This window comes from Andrographis paniculata, unplaced genomic scaffold (assembly GCF_009805555.1).
Source record: "Andrographis paniculata isolate CXL003 unplaced genomic scaffold, ASM980555v1 Contig34END, whole genome shotgun sequence".
NCBI classification, from domain to species: domain Eukaryota; kingdom Viridiplantae; phylum Streptophyta; class Magnoliopsida; order Lamiales; family Acanthaceae; genus Andrographis; species Andrographis paniculata.
The window spans coordinates 4,754,927-4,779,636 of record NW_026137567.1 but is presented as its reverse complement, the minus strand read 5'-3'; the positions used below and the strand labels follow the sequence as shown (position 1 = coordinate 4,779,636).

The 24,710-nt window shown below is 31.2% G+C and overlaps 3 protein-coding genes across 3 annotated transcripts; 1 reads left to right on the top strand and 2 right to left on the bottom strand.

The window, feature by feature from the left end:
• Nucleotides 1–56: 56 nt before the first annotated feature.
• Nucleotides 57–5,605, bottom strand: LOC127248609 (protein MODIFIED TRANSPORT TO THE VACUOLE 1). Its single transcript, XM_051271046.1, has 5 exons — nt 5,166–5,605; nt 3,464–4,216; nt 3,112–3,267; nt 2,007–2,960; nt 57–431 (listed from the first exon to the last, which is right to left on the bottom strand). The coding sequence occupies exons 1-5, from the start codon at nt 5,370–5,372 to the stop codon at nt 390–392; spliced, it is 2,112 nt and encodes a 703-aa protein (XP_051127003.1). The 5' UTR covers nt 5,373–5,605; the 3' UTR covers nt 57–389.
• A 4,922-nt stretch (nt 5,606–10,527) lies between these two features.
• LOC127248877 (putative germin-like protein 2-1) lies at nt 10,528–12,035 on the top strand. The gene is made up of 2 exons (XM_051271424.1): nt 10,528–10,645; nt 11,470–12,035. The coding sequence occupies exons 1-2, from the start codon at nt 10,528–10,530 to the stop codon at nt 12,033–12,035; spliced, it is 684 nt and encodes a 227-aa protein (XP_051127381.1).
• Nucleotides 12,036–16,488: 4,453 nt separating this feature from the next.
• LOC127248683 (germin-like protein subfamily 1 member 13) lies at nt 16,489–17,522 on the bottom strand. Its single transcript, XM_051271151.1, has 2 exons — nt 17,342–17,522; nt 16,489–17,253 (listed from the first exon to the last, which is right to left on the bottom strand). Exons 1-2 carry the CDS (start codon nt 17,454–17,456, stop codon nt 16,700–16,702), a joined length of 669 nt encoding a protein of 222 aa, XP_051127108.1. The 5' UTR covers nt 17,457–17,522; the 3' UTR covers nt 16,489–16,699.
• Between the last annotated feature and the right edge of the window lie 7,188 nt (nt 17,523–24,710).

The window sequence follows — 24,710 nt, the reverse complement described above, 5'->3', positions numbered from 1 at the left end:
TATTAATTGCAGAAAACAAAAAAAAAAAAAAAAAAAAAAAAAAAAAACAAATACAGTTGACAACCTAAACATTACAAAGAACCAACAATGTAAATTGGGATGAACTGAGTAGAGTTTATTATAAGGAAAAATATTCAAAATGATGTAGTCGCATAAAAGCATATGCTGTTCATCAAACTTGACTTCACACGGATGCTATAGGAAAAAGATTGTTCACAAACTCTTTCTGCTTTCGAGCTGCAACGACGATGGCGTAGGCATGTTCTTTAATACGAAAAATAGAAGCTTCTAGGAACCACGGCCGTGCGAAACTTTACACTGACTGGATCGGCATTGCTGCTTGTTGGCTTCACACATTTGGGGATTGTTTGCTCGGATACAATGAAGAATCAGCTCACACGTTTTGAGTCGCGTGCTGCAGCCAGATGATCCTGCAGTAGCAACAAAGGGTTACCGTGTTGTATATAATTAGCGGCTCCAAATATTTCCCAGAACATATATAATTGACCTTCTATTCAGAGATTACGTAATAAGGTAAAACAAGAGATAAACTTGAGAATCCGAGCATAACTAACCAAAATCACAATTTTACCAAACCATCGAAAGCTACTCATATAGCGTTAAAGTAGACAAATTTGAGCAGCACCTGTGCTACTATCAACTAGAACAATAATCTACGCTCAAATAACATATTGAAAACTAAAATATTTTTCGTTCTTTTCCTATAATCTTTATTTAACAATTTCAATTTTGACTCCAGTTGTAGAATGTAATTACAATGATTCTACAGAAATAAAATTGTATGCATCAGCACAACTAGCTTGAGTACATCACATCACTTGTGGTTTTGATTTATACAAAGAGATGTGTACTCTAAGACTCAGTAGTAGAGAAAGAGATGTGCACTGTAAACTTAGTATCGAATATAAACCTCAGATAATACAAATAGTAATCACATCTGGAGGTCAGCTCAGTTTGAAGTGAGAGAGGTGTGTAGGAATATGTCAACCGTTGGAAATCAAGCAAAATCATTTTGTATGTAACTTTCCAATCATATAATCACTACACTCCCAATCTCAGAACTCAAAAAACACTGCTCTCCAAATCCTGGCACTTCACTATACCAGAGGGAAGGGATTTGGAACAATAAACACCGCATTGAAGTTAGCACCACCTAATTACATACAAACATCCAAAAAAATGCTTCAATGAAGGCAAGCCAACATATTGTTGGTTTCCCGCAGGTTATCCCCGAAGTCAACAACGCCAAATATAGAAGGATAAACTGCGTAATATACCCTTGTGTTTTACTAAAAATGCACAAACCATCCCGTGTTCTATTTATTGCATAAAATCTTATCGTGTTAGCATAAAGCCTACTTCGAATATCTTTCTCATCCAAAAATAACGACAACTAAGATTGCACAACTATTATGTGTATGACCTTATATTGAATGAAAAAAACATTGTAAAATTTCTAATATAGAATTCTATTAATAAAAACATATATATAATGTCGAGAGCTTATTTCTCCAATCTTGTTGAAGAATTTAGGCGAATTTATTATATTAACTTTCTAAAAACCATCTGTCTAGTATGCGAATGACCTTGTATCACATAGAAATGAGCATTGTACAATTTATTATAAATGTCTATCAATAAGAAAAAATTAAATAGATGATATCAACGGCTTGTTACTCCAATCTTGTCTCAAAATTTGCGTATATATCCATCTTTGAAAGCAATCATCATAATAAGTGTGTGATTTTACTAGTCATTAATTTTGGACAAATGAGGTACTCAATGCGACTTATGTTAACACAAGTAGATTTTATGCATTAAATAAATGTAAAGTATTCTGTTCATTTTTATTATAACACTAGGGTGAGTGACATAGTTTACCCAATATAGAATTATGCTGAAAAAGCAAACTGATTTGTGTAGTTTACTGAGATAAAATGTGCCACTGATTCATAAGTTAAATGGAGAAAATAACACAAACATACCGAGATAAAATCAAATGCTCTGTTGTCCTCTCTCTTGGAGTCATTCATCAGTGAAGTCGGAGGTTGACTTGCCATACCAGGGTTAAAAATATCAGGAAATGGTGAAGTACTTCCACTGTAAGAGCCAGCAGCATTTATGTTCGGATTCGATTGCAGATTGCCTAGTTGCTGAAAGTTAGACATGGTAGCAAGGAACTGCTGCTGAGCAAGAAGATTTCCCATAGCATTATAATTCATTGGGTTAGAAGCAAGCGCTGGATTGAACATCAAACCAGGTGGCAGGTTGTAGCCCATGGAAGCCATTGGAAACCCGGGATTTGTGCTAAGCCCGGCAGCTTGAGAAGCAAATCCACCATTCAAGATGCTGTTAGGAGATGTATTATCTTGGAAGGCACTGGATACCGAGCCCACCCTTTCTGGCTCCTTCACAGTGCTTCCATTTTGCTTTTCAAATGGATCACTTCCGCTTATAGACAGACTACCCATCAAGTCATTAACATCATTTTTTGTATTTCCATGCACCTGGGAGACCTCTGTAGTCGAGCCGAAAAAGTCGAATGGTTCTGGTTGAGTTTTCTGACCAGTCCCTTGTGCTTCGGTAACCCCCAATTGATCACCAGACATACCAGTAAAGAGATCAGCATCATGGTTCTTATTCTGACTGTTGTGAAAGGATACATCTGCAAAAGGATCATCATCAAGTTTTTGTTCAGCAAGGTTCTCACCACCGCTATGACTATCTCCAAATAAGTCATCAATCAGCGGGGCAGACGTTCTGGCACCAGTAATTTTTGCTTCACTTTCTGCTGCTTTTGAATCTTCCACTCCAAAAAGGTCGTCTGAATCACCAGTGTCTATCAAGTCTGGTAAATTTGAAGGCTGAGGAGTCTTCACCAATTTTTCTTCACGAACGATACCTCCGCCACCATTTCCATCACCAAGAAGGTTCAACACCTATAATGGTAAAAGGTTATTTTTTTATTTATTTATTTATTTATTATTATTATTATGTTTTTCCTGTGTGCATCCCCCCTCAAATACACACCACTCCTTTTCCCTAAATCCTAAGCATAACAAGGAAATCAAACATAAACTAAAATCTTACCTTATTTGCTTTCTCCCGCAGAGATGCTTGGGGAGATTCAGAACATTGGACAACCACATCCCTGTTGTCACTAAAGTATGATGATATAACTGAAAATTGCTCAGTGTCTTTCTTTCTCAATACTGCCTCAAGGACACACAATGCTTTCATGCGTACCTAAACAAGTAGAGCATATTATCAAGGCACATGCAATACCTTCTAATACTATTAATATAAAATGCTAGAACTAAGTATCAGGTTGGTAAATATAACTAACTTTAATCAACATTCACTTCCTCTAAATATCACCATCTCACTTTTACTGCTCGTCTGCTGGAGAAAGCACTAGTCAAATACAACTGTAAAGACAAACCTGCCACATAGGGGATCTCAGTTTTGTTTCAATTGCATGCCCAAGTGATATTGCATTTAATTTTGAGGCCTCCACCATAAAAACATGAAGTGCATCCCGAGTAGGCTGTAAACGAACACCACCAGATGTTACAATTGTCTCTATTAATCTCTCCTCACGTGTCTTCTGACCCGATGTTGATCTCAAATCTCCATTACTGGTTTCTGCTTGTGTTGCATTGAGGTCCTGTCCCCAATTTCCAGAACCAGCATTTTTTGAGAATCTAGAAGAGCTTTGGGTTTCAGTATAAGAACCAACCCCTTCGTATTGGTCTGAGTAATCATCTTCCCTGGTCAAGGATCGCCGAAGATTAGGACTTCTGTAAGTCCCAGTGTCATTATTTTTCCTGAGTGACGGTGACTGTGTTAGACTGCTCAATCCCTGTTTAATTGTGGCACTTCCAATGTCAACAACCTCACTTATGAAGGACTTTCTGTCATCTGAGGGCATTTCAAAGTTGGTATTTCCAAATCCTTGAATTCGACTGCCAAGACTACTTTCCTTAGGTGTAGCTTTGCTTTCATCTGATGAAAATAAAGCAGAGAGTGTTTCCTGTGCTGTTTCACGCACAGCTTTGTTCAGTGCATCACCCTTCAAAGGATCAGGCTTGCCCTTGTAGTGAATTAACTGCCGTACAGCAATGGAATGCCGTTGCATCTCCCTTCTGAATTCTGCACCTGATTTCCCTACTGCATATTTGATGACTCTTAATGCCTGAATACACACAAATAAATAATATTATATTGCAATTAACAGATTAAAGTTCCATGGACATACTAGTTCCACTAAGAGAAGATAACCTAGAGGTAAATGCATAAAACCTCTTCTTAAGAAAAGCCAAAATTTCCCAAAATGGGAGTTCCAACCAACAAAACTAGATCCCTCTTATACAACAAACTAAGATCCAGAACATGCAGGATTAAATATCACTTAAGAAATTTATATAACCAGCATACCCTACAAAGCTCTTACTAGACTTAAACATCAATATATTTGATTGTGTCAAGTTGTCAACTCAAGACCCCTATATTTGGCCTGACCAGAAATATATTTGATTGTGTCGTCATAAATTTTAACATAACTGAGCAGGCAGAAATACAGGTAAATATGATTGTGTCAAATCAAGACACCTAGATTTGGTGGGTAGCATATATGAATAAGCATAACACATTACAGCAATTAAACTGAGATGCTCCTACATCGTAATTCCCAACAGTAGTTACATTTATCTAATCCAATTTGCTAGAAGTTAACTAAGCCCATGAGATCCCAGTTATGGGGAAAAGTTAAACAAGTGTTAATAACGTCCAATTCTTTCAAATATGCCACAGAGCTCAGCACTCAACCTTAAAACTATAGTTAAACACTACACCAGCTGCAGCTCAGATAACAATCCCATATACAGATCAATTACCATCTTGACATGGTCTAAGCATCCTTTGAAGATTGTTCGTGCTAATTCGAGAAACAAACATGCGTCACTAATGCGCAACCCTAACTCACAAGGAAAACTGTGATACAACAAAAATTCCTCCGCCAGCAGTCTTGATAAAAACAAAAACAAAATCATCAAATACCCCGAAAATGCTTCATGTCGGCAACAAGAACAGACCACACGCATAAAAAACTAAAACTACCAGAAGCAACCTAGGAAGTAGAAAACCTTTTGCTTGACGATAGGAGACTTGTGATCGAGGCGCTTAAGGATAAATTCGGAGACTTCCTTAACGATAGAGACCGGCGACGACCTCAGCAAATCGCAAATCTCTTCCAATTTGTAAACCGGAGCAACTTTATCCTCATCCGCCGTCGCAGCATCGATCAATTTCGACCTCCAATAGGCCTCCACCGCCCTCCTGCTCTGCTCCATCCCTCCAGAATCCCCTCTCTACTCAGCCCCTCCCAATCGATCTAAACGGAGTAACCAAAATCGTTCCAAACAGTCGATCCAACGATTTGACTACTTAAATCAATAAAAACTTAACGGATCCACCGACGGGGGGGAGAGCAAACGCAACCCAATTTGGAGTGAAATTCGTCTCTTCTCTGCTCGGAATTGGGAAGGATCGGCGATCGCTAGCTATTTCTTTTCAGTATTATTATTATTATTATTATTATTATTTTGTGTGATTAAAAAAATAGTCTTAAAAAACATTTTAATCTGTTCCTTGTTTTTAATATTGATGCAATAAAAACAGAAAACATCCAATAACTTCTTGACAGCTCATCAGCGGGCTCCAGTCGGCGCGTGTTAGCTGGCTCAAGGTAGAATTGGGCTGCGGGTTCGATTTTATTTTATTTTTATGCCTATACAGTTACCTATACCAACATCTCCATTGTGAAACGAACGGCGGTGTCCGGTAGAGCTATTAAGCAAAAATCGAGTCGAAGTTCCTTCGTGGATATTAACGAGTCGAGTCGAGTTGAGCAACATAAATAGACTTGTTTAATTAATGAATGTATCTGAATTTTTTTCGAGATTATAATTATTATATAAAATTATAATTTATAAATAAATAAAATATTAATTTAAAATATATAAATAAAATAATTTTAAATTTTTTTTATAATTTATAAATAAATTTTAAAAAATAAGACAAACGAGTTTGAATGAATTCAAACGAGTTTAATCGAAATAAAACGAACATAAACACGAACTCAAACAACAAAAATTCTTAATAAACCGAACTCGAACACTACGAATAAGTTCGAAAGCTTGATGAACAAACACGAATCTTGTTCGCGAACATTGACGAACACTTAAAATTTGAACTCGACTTGAATCGTTAACTGCGGATTACCACTTTAAAAAAGAAAAATAAATAAATAAAATAAAATAAAATAAAATAAAATGAAATGGCCCGTGGAACAGAGTTCAAACCCTTATTTGATTGCGATTGAAAAGTTTTGACATGGACAAAGAAACTATTTAAAAATCAATTCTACTCTTGGGCCTTGGATGGATTTGTTGGGCTCGATCCAATCTCCTTTTTTATGGGCTCGACCCATATATATATATATATGTACCCTTGGTTGTTTTTGCACATATATATATCACTACAAAAAATAATATATTTGTAACGGAATTCCGTCCCTAAAGTTCATGTAGCTAATGTAATTCCATTCCTAATTCCGTCTCTAATGTCATTAGTAACGGAAAAAGTAGATTTAGAGACAAAAAAGTTTTGTTACAAAAATGATTTTTTTTTTTAATTTATATTTAATAAAATACATCTAGCTTTAATATTTTTTTTTACATTATCATCCAAAAATATGTATCTTTTAAATTATATATATATATATTAAATTAATCTTTATAATTAATAAATAGAACAATTTTGAATAAATTAATATGTAACTCGGATCATCACTCAAAATGTTTGAATTGTATTTGTTTGGTTTAACATTTCCAATATAGTATTAGAGTTGAAACTCTTGATCATTTTTATATTATATTAGAACAACTTTAGGATCTCATAACTCTCTTATGGTTTAATATCTATTTATTATTTTTTCTCTTTTCATATATATGGTTTGTTTATTCTCTAAAAATGAAATCTTTGAACTCCTCCACTCAAACCAAACAAACATGCATTGCATTATCAAACCTTTGAATGAATTGTTAAATTTATTAAGAGGGATGAAATATTGCAATAGTGTGACATTGAAAAGGCCAAATGATAAATAAATGGTTCATAACAACATATATATATATATATATATAGATTATTCATGGAAGAGCCAAATCTTGAAGATTATTCAGCATATTTGAAATTTGAGCAGCAGAACCATCTGTTGATGTAAGCCTTCTTACAAAAATGCACATTTGTTTTGGTCATGGGCGTGCCCTCGGATCTGGATCTGGACCTGGACTTAGAACGGGAGTTAGAGCTAGAGCTAGAGCCAGAGCCGTGCGCCGAATCTTGCCGGGCTGGGCTAGCCTCCCCTCGTTTCTCATTGCGGGCCCGGTCAAAAATCATCGAGTATTGCACGGCTGAATTTTTGACATCCCATGCGCCAAATTTTGGCAATGCCATATTGTTCTCTATTTCTCTCATATTTTTAATAATAATAATAATAAAAAGAGAATACGACGACAAGAACAACAAGGATGATAATAATAATAATTTGCTCGATAAATTTGAAGGCAAAAAGGGTAAAGAGTTTCCTCCTCCCTCTTTTTGCCTACAAGAAATCCTCGAAACCCGAATTTTCTCCACTTTGTTGTGCCTTTTTTATGGGGAAGGGCCTTAAAATTTTAGTGCAAATATTGTCTAAATATGGTTTCAATCCATGTGTATTCTTTCCTTCACCATGTTTTTAGGATATAGCCATATTATTTTCCAATGGCTTTATAGACAAGAATCATCGGAGAAATTAAGGATATAGGCTCCAAGATTGTTTTTTTTTGTTATTTCAATACATATATACAAAGCAATATATATTATTACCTCTTTTAATTTGTTATATGGTTTCATAAGATCACATCATATTTATATAAATTATTATTATATATATATATTTATTGTTCTCTAAACCTTGATAAAAGTGAAATATATATTAATAATGAATTAATATTTTTTTTAAATTTTTATACAATTTTTTTTAGTATTTGGACTTTAGGTTATAATATATATATATTTTTTAACAAAATATCATATCAAGTATTATTTAAATAAAAAATTCACACCTTCGAACTTATAATATAAACTAAAAAAAACACACTTTCTATTTTATACTTTGATTTAAATAACAAGTTGAAGATATTTTACGATAAAAATGAATACTTTGAGAATGTTAATTGAACTGAAAAATTATGTCGAGAATATAAAAATGATGAATGTGTGACATATTAATATTTTGGGAAAAACGTAAAAAAAAAAAAGTTAAAAGAAAACACCCATTAGACAATACATAATTTTAATTAATATACGATATGTTATGTTAGTTGAAACTATATGACTGACAATTTTATTTATAAAGTATGTGATACATTTATATGTCGCAATTTATGATGTTGTTAGTTCGTATACTATATTCATATTATATTAATATAAATAATATATTATTTTTGTTTGTCTTTCAGAGTCACGTTTATTTTTTGCATTATCATATTTACATTAAAAATATTTTTATATTTGTATAATTTTTTTACAAATGTCTTTCTATTAGTATTATAAAACACTAATTGAAGTATTTTTATAATTTTTTCTTAATTTGTATATATTTTGATATAATAATTAATATTTGAGACACTACAAAATTAGTATTACATGAATGATGAATTGCATTATAAAAAAATATTAAAATGATCTGAGTTGGGTACTTACACACGACCACAATTTCTTACATGATGCATTGTATACAACCCTAAAATACGTGCGTGTATATATATATATAGATAGATAGATAGATCGCATTTTAAAATACTCCTCTGTACACAAACTAATGTCTTACTTTTCTATTTGGGACGTTCAACAACTATTGTCCTATTTTTTTTTTAAACACAAATTTAATATTTTTACCCTTCATTCATTTATTACTTTTAATCTCTATCATGTACTTAAGGGCAAATTTGTCCATTCATAACAAAAAGACAATCACCTAAAAAAACCGTGTAAATATACTTTAGTACAATAGAAAATGCACGAAGAAAGTACTAATTATTCCATTAGCCTATCAATTAATTGCCCCCTTTTTTTTCTTTTTTTTTTTTTTAATATCTGTAGACAAAAAACATGCAATTTTCATTTATAGCAAATAGTAATTACATCCTCTTTAATTTATGCTTTTCAATATTCCAATCTATTTATATTACTGATATAATTAATTACATACTCAATTTATTGAAATTTTTTTCTCGTTTCATTAATTTACTCATATATTTTTCAAAATATTTTTATTTTATATCATAATTAACCAATATAAATATTATATTCATTAAAATTTGTATCCAATTCAAACCAACATATAATTGGTAGATTGGAGGGAGTGCTATTTTATCAATGATCTTATATCTATATTATTTTATATAGATGCATAATAAAATTAATTAAATACTAATTGCACTGTCCTTTTCTATAGTTTCTGTATCGAAGTTTTGTAGGTAATTCCATTTTAAGATTGTATACAAAATCTAACTGTGGTTTCATAAAATTGCACAAAATTCCCTATATTTTTAAAACTGCGTCAAACTCCCTAGTGGTTTCATAAACTTCGTGTCTAGCCCGGCGGTCCTTATTTAACTGTATTTGACCTAAATGCGCCCAAACTGCGAATAAATTTTAGAATCTCAATTTTTAAACCCCTAAAATTACAAATATAATTTATTTTTCTTATATTTAGCCTAAAAAAAAGTAAAAATGAATTTACTCGCAGTTTGGACGTATTTAGGTGAAATACCATTAAATAAGGACCGCCAAGAGAGTTAGACTCAAAATTTATGAAACTACGAGAGAATTTGACACAGTTTAAAAAATATGAGGGATTTTGCACAATTTCGTAAAACCATATATGGATTTTGTGCAATTTAGCCATATATATATATATAATGCATGTAATAAAAGTTGCCAGCAGTCATAATTTTGTATTTTACCCAAGGGAAGACACGCCATTAATGTCCCGCAAGCAACTAAAACCTCTCATCATCAGAAGGATGAAATTTTAATACGGCATTATATATTTCTCAATGACTGATTCTTTATTATTATTATTATTATTATTATTATTTTGATCGAAATGATTCTTTTTTTCTTTTAATTTAATTATAGTTGGGTATGGAATTGGAAATACGTAATTAGAATTGATCGTTCGACGAAGATTTATTAGACTCTTCGATACAAAAATTTCCAATTGAAGTAAATTTTAATTCAACGATTACTTCAAAAAAAAAAAAAAAAAAGGTTTTCTGCAATATTTTAATTTTTTATTTTTTACATTTAGTTTCGCCATTGCAACTATAAAAAGTCCTTTCATTAGCTGCAATAATTAGCCTCAGCTATATTGTCTTGAAAAGTTGTCTGATAATGTCTGAGTTTCAGTTGTTTATGGCCATTGTGGCTGTCGTTTCATTCACTGTGTGTGCTAATGATCCATCTTCACTCCAGGATTTCTGCGTAGCCATCAAGGATTCCAATGCTTCTGGTATGTATATATATATATGTATATATATCTATATCTGTGTGCATGATAATCAACTAAACCCTAGCTAAATCAAGCCTAAGGATTTGTGCTTATTTTTGTTATGAACAACACGAGTTTCATTTATTTCAGTTAGGGTTTCATGGCTCCATTTCAATCATTTTCTTTATTTCTTTCTGTGTTGTCTTAAATTGCATAGAAGTTATTATTATTATTATTATTGTTATGATTATTTTTATACATGGGTATGAAATGATGCTGAGAATAGAGTAGAGAGGAGTGAGGCTGAGGATCCCTCCCCACCTAGGGCGTATTTATTTATTTATTTATTTTAAAAATTTCTTAATTTTAGGTATTTTTGGTAATATTTTTTGTGTCATAAAAAAAAAGCGCTAAATTTTTGTGCTAACAGCACACCGTGTGTTGACAGATAACAGACAGTATTACTACAGATAATACACAATAAACGTTAATATAATACAAATATAACATATGAAATAACAACATATACTATAGTCTTATAGCATATACACCACATAGTGGTATAAAATACACTTGTAATTATGAAAAATAATATATTATCTTTATTATACACAACATGTACGGTGTATAATAAAACGGCGTAATGTTTGTATATATTAATTTGAGATTTTTCTATATCAGCACCGTAATTGTTCCCATAAAAAAGTTATCGGGCGAACAAACCCACAATTTTTAAGCGATCCTTAATAGAAAAAAAAAACAAGTTAATTTTTACCAAAAATCGTGACGGAACATATCCATCAATCGAGCTATTGTAACTAAACATGGATGAACAATGAACACAGTTTTCGTGAACGGAAAGATATGCAAGGACCCGGAGACTGTAACAGCCGAGGACTTCTTCTACTCCGGCCTACACCGGCGCGGCAATATCACGAGCTCATTCGGCACAAAGCTCACCCAAGTGTTCATAACTCAAATGCCAGGCCTCAACACCCTCGGCATAGCCATGGTCCGGATCGACTACTTGCCGGGGGGCCTCAATCCGCCGCACGTCCACCCCCGGGCCTCGGAGATGATCGTCGTCCTCGAAGGGACAATCCACGTCGGATTTATTACAGCAAACCCTACAGACCCTAATTCGAAGCCCAAGCTGTTTGCCAAAACCCTTTTCCCTGGCGACGTGTTCCTCTTCCCCCAAGGCCTTGTCCATTTTCAGCACAATGTCGGGAATTCCAGCGCCGTCGCCATAGCCGCCCTTAATAGCCAGAACCCTGGCTTCGTCACCCTCCCGAGGGCGCTGTTCTGGTCCGAGCCGCCGCTTGATCATGAAGTCGTGGAGAAGACGTTCCGGGTGGAGGAGAAGCTTGTTGAGTATTGGCAGTCGATGGCATGGAGAGGGAACAATTAGGGTTTAATTAGGGTTTGTAATTACAGAGTTACATGAATGTATGGTGTTATATATATATATATATAGATTGTTGTTGTTCTGTGCAGTGCAGCCCTGATGATTGTGTGTTTTTACTATGTATTACTTTGAATAAATTAGGGTTTGTTGCAGATAATTGCGATTGATTCAATCCATTTATTAAGTAAAACTATTTAGGTCTAGCATTTATGTATTTACTTTTTGCAATAACTAGATCTATGAATAAATTTTATTTAATGGTAAAGTTTAATTTTAATTTTGGATGGAAATAATTCTTTGATACATGATATAAATATGTACTGACGTCATTTTGAATATAAAATTAAACTTTAGTAGTCTCATTTATTTTTTGCTTATTGATTTTTTAATATTAATTATTTATGAAAATATAGTACAAATGAAGAGAAAGAGACAAAAATATTTTTATTAGTGTCTTATAATACTATTATAATGACATATATGAAAAAAATTATACAAATATAAGGATATTTTTAATGTTAAGTAATGAGACCTTTGAAGCCGGATGGAGGAAGTATGTGTTTTGATGTCGTAATTTTTTTTTGGAAAATTTTTATAAATAGTAAAAATCTAAAAAAAAAAAAAAAAAGAAAAGGTTAATGATCGTATCATCTTTCATTCACACTCTAAATATATTTATTATTAATTAGGGCTTCGAAAAGTTTAAAGAGACAACTCGGACAATATTAATTTTTTGAGGGAAAACAACATTCGAAAGAGATAAAGATTTGTTCCACAACTAACACGTAAAATATTGCCTTTGGCTGAATTTGTCACAGCTAGTGTATTAATTATTTAATTAATTACGATTACTTCCTCATAATCATCTTGATTGCATATGATTTACTTTCTGGCTGATTATTTCTTCCCAACATATATTATTTTATTTATGAAATGAGAACCTGAAACCATTATTTTCAAATGTGCATTGGATAAATTTTTGAATCAAGTGTAATAGTCTGTAAGCTACGTTACTCGGGTAACACACATTAGACAAACTCTGCGACTGCGTGATAGATTAACTCATTTTAACCTATTGAAAAAAAGGAATTTTTTTGGGAAAAATAAGTGCTGCACCAATATACTTTCGAATACTTATTCAAAGGCCAACTCTTGAAGTATAGTTATATCACAGTTATAACGATATCTTGTCAACGAAATAAATGCAGAGACCAAAACAATAAATAACAAGATATTTGGTAACCCGGTTCGGTTATAACCAACCTACATCGGGGGATTCCAATCCAGGATAGGTTCATTAATCAGTGCTGACTAAAAACAAAACACCCAAACTCCTTCAACCTAAACTACAATGCTGATTACCTAGGAAAACTCCTGCACAGGCGTACATTGTCACAAACGCATACGGACAACTAACAAATAACTGGGCTGCTCAGATTCTGAATATTCTCCTGTTCGGAACTCCGATTTCTCTTCAACCGACGAACTCTCCGGCGAGATAGTAGTATATATCACTCACTCAATACATGGAGATAGAAAGGGTTGAGATTGAGATTTTTCTCTCACTACACACTCTCAAAACCACCATACTCCTTCACCCTTCGCACAGACCGAGCTGTAAGGTCACCAGCACGTATGAAGTTGACATACAATTAATTCTCTTGAACCAAAAAATGAATTGTGTGTTTCTATACACTTCTGATCACAAGAGGACAAACCCAAAATATCTATTTTGTCTTCAGAAACTACCATCATAGGAAAGACAAATAAATACAACTAGATGGGACTGCACATGTCAGTTGTTGTTTATGGATTCTGACGACAACAGCAAGACATAGAAGATTTGTCAATATGCCAAAAATATGTGATGGGAGATTTTTCATAACAGAATTTGTCATTTCTTGACCTAATTTAGAATTTAGAATTTTATTTCTAGAATTTTATTTCTAAAATGAAACCAGTTTTGGAAATGTGAGTAATTAATATTATTATGCAAAGATGATCATCTCAATAATAATAATAATAATTAATTAATTAATTAATGATGATGGACAAGCATAACACATTTGAGTGGGTCAAATTAAACTGGTAAGTTTTGACAATGTAAACATGAGATGGATTAACTAATTTATTATTACAAATGAGGGGTTTACCAGGCAATATTATTATGGTTAATCTACGTGTTTGATCTTTTAATTTTTTATATTCTTTTCAATAAAAAAAAAAAAAAAAAATTTCAATAAAAATAAATTATTTTTATCACAAGATATTTAAAGTACATAGTAAAAGAACTCTATCCAAACAAAATTATAATTTCCAAAATTCTTTCACAATTTTCAACAAATCCTAAACACACAAAAAAATCTAACCAGTAGTGTTTTTTTTATTATTTCAATATTTATGATTATATATAATAGTATGTTTGTAATTTATGTAAAAATTAAGAATATATTAGTATGAATGCAAAATTATTTTTACTATAATAAGAATAAATATTATTTTAGTGAGACAAACCACAATTATAAAAGTTAATACTTTCATCAGGGACGGATGAATTATATTATTTTTTAATTGAGAATGGTTTAAAAATAAAAGATCTCATTTATATTTTATTATATTCAAAATAATTCAAAATTTTTAAAATATTTCTAAATATATCTAAACATGTGAAGTAACTATGGGTTGGAGAAGGGGACATTTTATATTAAGTTATAATTTGTTGATAGTATTATTTTCTTCTATCTTTCTCTCTTTGATGTTGTCAATTTTTGTTGTGTACACTCTTTCTTTGGTTACCCTTTTGGGTATATAAATTCTCAATATTCAAAATAGAATGTGCAGTAATGGCAAAAGAAATGAAAAACAGGAAAAATTTAAAAAATAAAAAAATGGAAGACTAATTTATTTTTTTTATTATTATATACTAGAAAATGAAAATTGAAAATAATATATTTTTATTGAAAAACGTATTAAATAAATAGCGTTGATTTTGATTTGAAATAATAAAAAAACAAACCTAATTTTTTTTTTTCTCTTAAATATTTTTTTTATTATATATTCAATTTTATATAAACTAATTTTTTTTTAGCCCATATAAATGCCTTTTTTTTTTATGTCATGTAAAATTTTATCCATTATAAATAATATTAATATTAAATATATATTGAAGTAATAAAAAATAAAAGGATTGACTATTTCTATGAGATAAAAGCCTCACAAATTTTTGATCAGATCAATCACTAATGAAAGACTTTTGTGATGACTTGTTCTTTATTTATTTATCTCGTATTTGTGTTTTTTTTTTTTTTTTTTTTTTTTTTTTGTGTTTTTAATATAAATAGTAGTTTTGATCCAAATGATGTTTTTCGACATAGATTTTGTTATTAAATGACTGGAAAGATTCCAGTAAATTTTGTTATGTAACTTTTTTGCATATCTTCTCTTTCATTATTTTGTCATTACTTTTTAAATTTTTGAGGTCATATTTTAATATTTTTAAAATAAAAAGAATTGTTCAATATACGCGTTTAAGGAAAAAATAAATAAATTAATTTTTTTTAAAAAAATGTTTAAATTACATCATAGCAAACATATATATGAATCAATATTTTAATAATCGATAATATCTCACTTGAAACATGTATGATTGTTGTAGGCTGCATAAAATATTTTTGACAAGAGAATATTAAAATAGCAACTAAAAAAATTGACTATCTTACAAATCTAATGTAGATTAGATTAAATGACAAAATTATTAAATATGGCAATTTGCTTATTGACTTGCTTCAATGGAATTTTAATTAATTATTTATATGTCCAACAAATCCAAATTGAAATCTAAGTGACATCTTAGTCTATTTGGGAAACACTAAAATCAGCACCGTGCTGATTTTTAAAATCAATATCCATAATATATACAAACATCATATGTTGTATATAATAAAAACATGTGTTATTTGTTCATAACTACAAGTTTGTTGTATAATAATATATGGTGTGCTAAAATCAACTATAATATATGTTGTTAGTTCATGTATTATATTTATATTATATTAATGTATACGGTGTACTGCTATAGTAATACCGTATTTTGTCTGTCAGTACACGGTCTACTATCAGCACGGTGCTGAATTTTTCTTTAACAGCCGCTTAATCTTTTGAGCTTCTTATAATATCCTCAATGATTAAAAGAAATGAGATATGTTTCAATGGTGCAGTTACTTTGCTGAGATACAAAATTTAATAATAATAATAATATTATTATTATTATTATTATTATACATGTACATTCTATATAAAAATATATTATCATATTTTTTCACAAAATAAGTTATATATGTTCTTTTGAATTTTTTAGTTTTATTATTATTTACTATACAATCATTGCAATTCGGTGTATTATTTTCTTCAATAATACATAGTAACCAAACAAAAAAACAGTCCAAACAATAATACATTACTACAATTTAAGGAAGTTTTATTTTATATCATCGAAGAAGTATACAAATTAAAGACAACAGTACAGTTATTCGAAGCCAGCTGAAAGGTGAATAACACAAATCACCTGTCGATGCAAAAACGAAGCAGTAAATTAAGTTCCATCCATATATATATATATATATATATAGTCGAAGTATCATCGATGATCATCTGCGCCATTAATTAATTTATTCGAAAGGTGCTTGGAGCTGGTCGACGACATTCTTCCCAACCTGGAAGGCCTTCGCCAATACATCATCGTTAATTGGCGGTTCCGATCCGAAGACAGCGTTGGCAATGGTAATAACTCCCGGATTCTGGCTGCTCAGGCCGGCGAAGGCGACGGCGTTAGTTTTTCCGACGTTAAACTGGAAGTGAATCAAACCCTCAGGGAAGACGAAGACATCTCCAGGGTACAAATATTTAGTAAATAGCTTATTTTTCTGGTTAGGGTCTGCCGGATTCGACGTCACGAATCCGACGTACAGAGTGCCTTCCACCACTATAAGGATCTCGGTGGCGCGTGGGTGCGTGTGCGGCGGGTTTTGGCCGTAAGGGGCGTAGTCAATTCGGACGGCGGAGATTCCGAGGGTATTCAGGCCCGGAATCTGGTTGACGTTCACCGGAGTGACCCTCGACCCGACGGCATTGTTGGTGTCGCCGGGCTTGTTCAGGCCGTGGAAGACGAAGTCGTCGGCGACCACCATGTTTGGGTTCTTGCAGATCTTCCCATTCACGAACACTGAAGAGAAAAAAAAAATTAAATTGAATTGACTGAAGAACAGATTAATTATTTTTAGGGTTTGGGGATGGAAATTGATTTGATTTACCAGCTGCAGCAGAATCGTCGACAGCAACGCAGAAGTCTTGAAGAGGGCTTGGATCAGATGCATATGCGAATTGGAGAAGATAGGAAATTAGAAGAATGTTGATGATGGCCGCCATGGATGTTGGAGTTCTTGGGTTTTTTATGTAAAAATTTGATCTTGAATTAATGTTTGGGGTTTGAAGGAGAAGTGAGATTTGGGGTCGAATTTATAGTGACTGTATTGGGAGACATTTTTATTATTTAATTTGATTTAGGGCTCTGAAAATTCAAAACACGATTACTTATGATTAATATGGATTATTATTATTTTAGTGACAACAATGTTTTGGAGATGAAGATTTAAATATTGTTCAATATCTAACACGCATGGCAATGGCAAACACAAGTCTTTGTATGAATTTGTCGTAGCAGCCGTACGAGTAATTAATTTTTAATGATTGCTTCCTAATAATCATAATTTCTATTTGTTTTTATAATATGAAAACCCGCCGCTACAGAATAAATTTTTGATCGAATTTAATAATCTGTAAATTAGTCCTGACAAAACAAATCACACTACACGAATCATGTGTGACAGACAATACCTGAAGACGTGAAGACGTCGGGGTCACGAGTCCATCCCCACGTCACCTGGCCAAGCAGCGCTTGATCTTAATTAATCTAAGGTGTGTGCCTTGGTGTTTATTAATTAATAAAAACACATTAGAACATAGCCCTAGTATGATCCATATTTGTTTATATATATAGTTTTGGTACTATCTATCAATAGTACATTTTATTAAAAAAGCAAAATTATATCAAGTTTTATTTATTTATTTATTTTTTTATAGAACATCACATAAACCTTTTTTTTTTAAAAAAAAAAAAAATTAAACTAAAAAACGTCCAAAACTTTATCTAAATTGAACGTTATGATAGCTAAAATGAATATTATTCCAATATTATCTAATTGAATTCAATATATTGGGATTTTTGGTAATAAAAGCAGTTTCATTTCATGCCATTCAATCATAAATTTTATTCATATACATAACTATATGTATTTATAAAGATTTGATCTTCTAAATTTTAATAAATTTTTGGATAAACAGTTAGTCCCATAATTGGACTTCCTTATCATTTTACTCTCATAACTAGAGCCTATCGTAAACTAGTATCATAAGTAAAAAATTTTCATTGTTTTAGTCCTCCAGTGCCGGAGACACCCACGTGGCTTGCTGGAAGCCACGTGTCCGCCAGGTTAGCGACACCTGACGGACACGTGGATTTTATTTTATTTTATATATATTTTTTTAATTTTTTTTTCAATTGGACCAAATAAAAAAATTAAAAAAGACAAATAAATTTAAAATCAAATCTTAAAAAATGAAAAAAAAATTAATAAAATCCACATGTCCGCCCGGTGTCGCTGACCCGGTGGACACGTAGCCGGCGAGCCACGCGGGCGTCTCCGGCGCCGGAGGACTAAAACAGGAAAAAATTTCTCTTATGGGACTACCAGTTTGTGACAGACTCCACTTACGGGACTAAAATGATAAGAATGTCCAGAACTAAAAAAACAGTTTACCTTAAACTTTTTTTGTCTAAATCAAATGGCAGAGAATTGTGACAAACCTACACAATTAAAATTGAAATTATATACCAGAAGTTATAGTTGTTTGTGGCTTGGATTTTGAGTTGAGATTTGAATAGTAAAAATTTTGAATTTGAATAATTATATGATGTGATATAAATAAGTATAGATGTGATGATTTGAATGTAAAATTGATTTTTAGTATAATATAAAAAATAAAAAATAAATGTTTGATTTGATATTTTTTTAAGAAAAAAAAAGGAGATGAATAGTATATTTAAAACTCAATCCCCAAACAAACATAACTTATATAATAATCAGTCAAATTAATAAAATTGGCCAAATGATTGACAATGTCTGCATTATATATATATATATATATATATATTACTAATCACCTACTGTAATATTATTATATATGGAGTAGTTTGGGTATTGAGTCAAAAAAGGGTTAGAGAAAATCTACGCGTTCTCTGTTTGTATAGTGATTTATTATGATATTATATATATATATATATAAAAATAAAAATTAAAAAAAAAATAGATAGCATTATGATTGTATAGTAATAAAAAAAAATGTTAAAAAAAAAATAAAAAATCTAAGGCACATGAAAACCGATGAAAGGTCAATTCTTGCAACTTTTGATGAAGTCTTTGTTGGAGACACCCACAAAGATTATTTGTAGAATTTGTATTACTAATGATAAGAAATGTAATCCAAGAGCTTCATATCAATTAGAATAAGCTAAAAATTGTTTTACATCGTAGAATAAATATTAACATTAACTTATTTTTGTTTGATTTTATTATTATTATTACTACTACTAGACTCTCTTATCATTTTAGTCCTCTAAGTGGAGCATGTCGCAAACTAGTTTCATAAGTGAAAAATTTTCGTTATTTTAGTTCTCCGGTACCGGAGACGCCCGCGTGGCTCGCCGGAGGTGACGTATCCGTCAGGTGTCCCGCCAGGTTAGCGACACCTGGCGGACACATTGATTTTTTTTTTTTTCATTTTTTAAATTTTTTTTAAAACTTACTTTTAATTTTTTTTATTTGATCCAATTAAAAAAAAATGAAAAAAAATAATAAATCCACGTGTCTGCCAGGAGTCGCTGACTTGGCGGGACACCTGGCGGACACGTCACCTCCGGCGAGCCACACAGACGTCTCCGGCGTCGGAGGACTAAAACAGCGAAAATTTTTCACTTATGGGACTAGTTTGCGATAGGCTCCACTTACGGGACTAAAATGATAAGAGGCAATTACGGGACTGAAAAAACAGTTTACCCTTCTTTTTAACAAGAATTATATTTAAACCATTATTCAAACCAAAATCCAAAACTAAAAAATAAAACAAACGTAACCCCCAAGGAACCATGTCAGACAAGTTAAAGAGATGTTACAATTTTGATGTTAAATTATTAATTTTTTTTTAGTGGATAAACTATATATGTTTTATGTATATGTTTTATATTTTTTATAATATTAATCGAAAAATATGTCAAAAATATTTTGTTAGAAGAACCCATCCTGAAGAAAAGCAAATTATTTTGTTATTTTTGGTTTTAATACTGAGTTGGATGTAATATTTGGCTATATATATATATATATATGATAATTTTACAAAAATCATATTAAAAATAATAAATAAAAGTAAACAAAGCCAGGCGCAATGTATGAACATTTTGATGATTACGTTACGATAAATAATTAATCTGCCACAATTTCAATGTTCAGTATGTTTTGGTAAACCTGCTAAAGAGTTTGTTAGAATATTTTGATTGATATGATACTTACATTACATGTTGTAATATTAATATATATATATATATATATATATTGGCAATCGTACGTACTCTGCATCCACTGTTCTTGTCTTCAATTATTTTACATATATTAATAAAATGACCAAAAAACATGTTATATGAGGACAGGCAGTTATCGATGTAAGAGACACTTTAATGGTAATTACTTTTATTAATATTTATAGATATATAGTTCCTCCGTCCCAATATACTATGTCCACGTTGCCTTCTGTCTGTCCCACGTACCATGTCACTTTTTTTTTCGAAAAATAATTATACAATTTAATCTCATTTTAAACTTTTTAATTTTATTTTTTTAAAATTTTAATTAAACTAATTAATTATCTTAATCTTAATTTATAATTATTTATATTATAGAATAATTATTTTCACTAATACATTCTTAATTATCTACTAATTACATCCCTACTAAAATACCGTGTCTACAATGTAGCAGACACGGTACGTGGAACAGAGGTAGTACAATTTTGGTAATATAAGTGATTATATATATATATAGTAGTCCTTTTGGCTGTATTATATTTATATCTAGAAATAACGGGTAGGTTATATATGGCCCTAATTGGATTATAACACATTGTGATAATATGCCAAAACAATCGTAGGACGTGCATATTATTAACACATATTGTTAGTTATATACTTCATTCGTCTCAATTATGGTGTAACATTTATTTTCGGCACAAAAATTTAGGCTAGTAGTATTAATAGGATAATTGAAAAATTAAACGATACTCCCTCCGTCCCACATACCGTGTCTGCTACACTGTAGACACGGTATTTTAGGAGAAGTGTAATTAGTAGATAATTAATAATATATTAGTGAAAATAATTATCATATAATATAAATAATTATAAATTAAGATTAAGATAACTAATTAGTTTAATTAAAATTAAAAAAATAAATAAATTAAAAAGTTTAAAATGAGATTAAAGTGTGTAATCATTTTTCAAAAAATGAAAGTGATATGGAATGTGGGACGGATAGAAACGACAACGTGGACATGGTATGAGACGGAGGGAGTATGATGAGGGAAAATAATGTATATTTATTGGAGCGTTGTGATGAAATAAAATTTGGGATAAGAATTAAATATATTTAAGTATTTCATATTTTAAAAATATTGGAGGATATTTGAGAAAAATAAAAAATGAAACGTTGTCTGATGTTCGGGACGAAGGGAGTATTATCTTCTTTACGTTTTGAAGGAAAGTATACATTTGAGTTTTTGTAGTAAATTAAAAAATAATAGTATTTTATTGGTCAGTAGAAGTGGATAAATGATTTTGATATTTTTGCTCTTTTGTAGTTTATGTATAAATTAATTGTATATTTGTAATTTATGTAAAGTTAAATATTATTTTAATATTAGTGTGATTATTTTTAGTATAATAGGAAATTGATATTTTTTAGTTGGACAAACAAAAATGATAAAAAAAAAAATACTTTAAGTTGAAATAGAGAATAAATATAATTCATTATGTTAACATTTGATATAGCATATATTGACACTTATATATTATATATATTATATTATGTTTGTCGGGAATAAATGTTGCATCAAAACTCCTTCAAACATCTAAATTAAACAATGGTCAATTTCCAAAGCGTAGTTACGTTATTGTCAACCGTATGCATGCAAAAATACAAAGTAATAAATGAGACAAGAATTGACCATTAATCCAAGAATTGACAAAGTAATAAACAAACCTACATCCGAGGATATCAATCCAAGAATAGTTTCACTAATCAATGTTTATTAAAGAACAAAGATAAACCACAACTTCTTTAACACATACCTTTACAATGTTACCTAGGAAAACTCCTCCACAGACTTACCTTGTCACAAGTTCGTACTGACAACTACCATAAAGTATGATTGCTTACAATCTGAACATATCTTCTGATCGGAACTCTAATAACTCCTTCCTCCGTCAAACTCTCTGGCGAATAAAAGTGATAAACACTCAATTAAAATATGGAGAAGAAAAATGGCAACGTTGAGAGCATGAACTCTAGTTTTTATCTCTAAACAAAACTCTCCAAACCCTACTGAGAACCAAACATATTTTCTCTAACGACTAAACAGCCACCATGTTGTGCATCCAAGACAAACCCATTAAATTCCCTTTGCACATAAGTGATATGAGGTGTTCCTGCATAATTCTGATGTCAAGTTGACTATCTCAATTCATTCTTTTTGTCTTGTGCATCCACCAAATCGAGAAGGGACAAAACAATCAGAGTTACTAACAGATTGTTGCAGCAACTTGATGGTTCAACATTGCTGCAATTGGTATCTGACGAGTGACAACGACAGCAACAAAAAGGGCGGTTTGACCATATGTCATAACAAGTGATACGATATTTTTCTATTTAACAATGTTAACACGTAATATGTATTGATGTTGAATATATTCCACATTGGAAATAATATTGGGACTCCGCTATTTTATAAGGGTGAAGGATTAAGTACTTAGCACCAATTGATTTTAAATTGGAGCCTCGGATACTATTATTATGTATTGCTATCACCCTGATAATTATATACTTGCCCGTCTACCTGGTGTATGGATCCCTCCCCGTCAAATATAGGATTATTAGACTAATGAGAACTAACATATGTGATTATTCTCTAGCAAATCAATTCAAATAAACGATCAAATTAATAAAAACTATTGTTTATAAAATAAAAATTACAAATATGTTTTCATCTTGATATATTATATTTATACCAACAAGAATTTTTTTGTCGTGAAACATGTGGATTTATGTAAAAACGAATTGAGTACATGACTCTGATGGCTAAAGACTTTAGATAGGCGATTGATGAGTGTATTATCTCACAATTGCTTAAGCTAATAATGCTATTCGATCGTTGTAATTAATATACAAGATCGGTATATAACCGAGCCATCATCATCGAATCAAGAAGTCACTTATGCCTAAAAACACAGCATTATATTGCGGAGATATTAGTGAGTGAATATGACAATTTTTGCGGCTTGTAAAATATACTTATCAGAAAAGGTTAAATATTAACAATAACTCAATAGAATAATAAACAATTGAATATAGACTTAGATATAAATCATGATAAATAAATAAAAAAAATGCTGGATTTTGGTGATAATAATTACTTAGAATTTGTAATAATTCTTGATCAATGATGGTGCTTGTTTGGACAAATTCCATATCTCGTGAGTTTTCTGCAACGACTTTATGTGTTCATTGTTATATTCATAATTCTATCAAACTTATTACCTCATATCAAATTATGATTATCAAGGGAAAAGTTTATTTACTACTATACAAATTTAATACGAACATTCATTCCTTATTTTAAATTATACCTTGTATATATTCTATCTTGTAAACTACACAGCAAATATTGATTAATCAAATTTAAAGTAAGATATATAATGTACTAAATTTTGGTGGCTCTATGTTATTACAAACGGCATGGATCAGCTGCTGATCCGATCCAGTCAACATAATGTTGATTTGATCGGATCAACATATATTACAGGGATGACTAGCATATATTTATACCTATCTCAAAATATTTATTATATATCATATATTATATTATAGGGTAAACAGATTTTAAAGTCTCGTAACTAGACTTTTTTATCGTTTTAGTCTCGTAATTGGAGTATGTTGCAAACTAACCTCGTAAGTGAAAATTTTTTGCACTTGTAGTCCTTCGGCGGCAGAGATGCCTACGTGGTACCCACGTCGTCGCTGGAGGACATGTGTCCGCCAGGTCAGCGACATCCGGTGGACACATGAAATTTTTTTAATTTTTTTAAAAATTATTTATTTATTTTATCTTAATTTCAATTTTTATTTTTTTGAAAAATTTTTTAAAAAAAAAAATTAAAAATCCAATGTTTGCCGGTGTCGCTGACCTGGCGGATACGTGTCACCCGGCTAGGTACGCGGGTGCTACGTAGATATGTCCAGC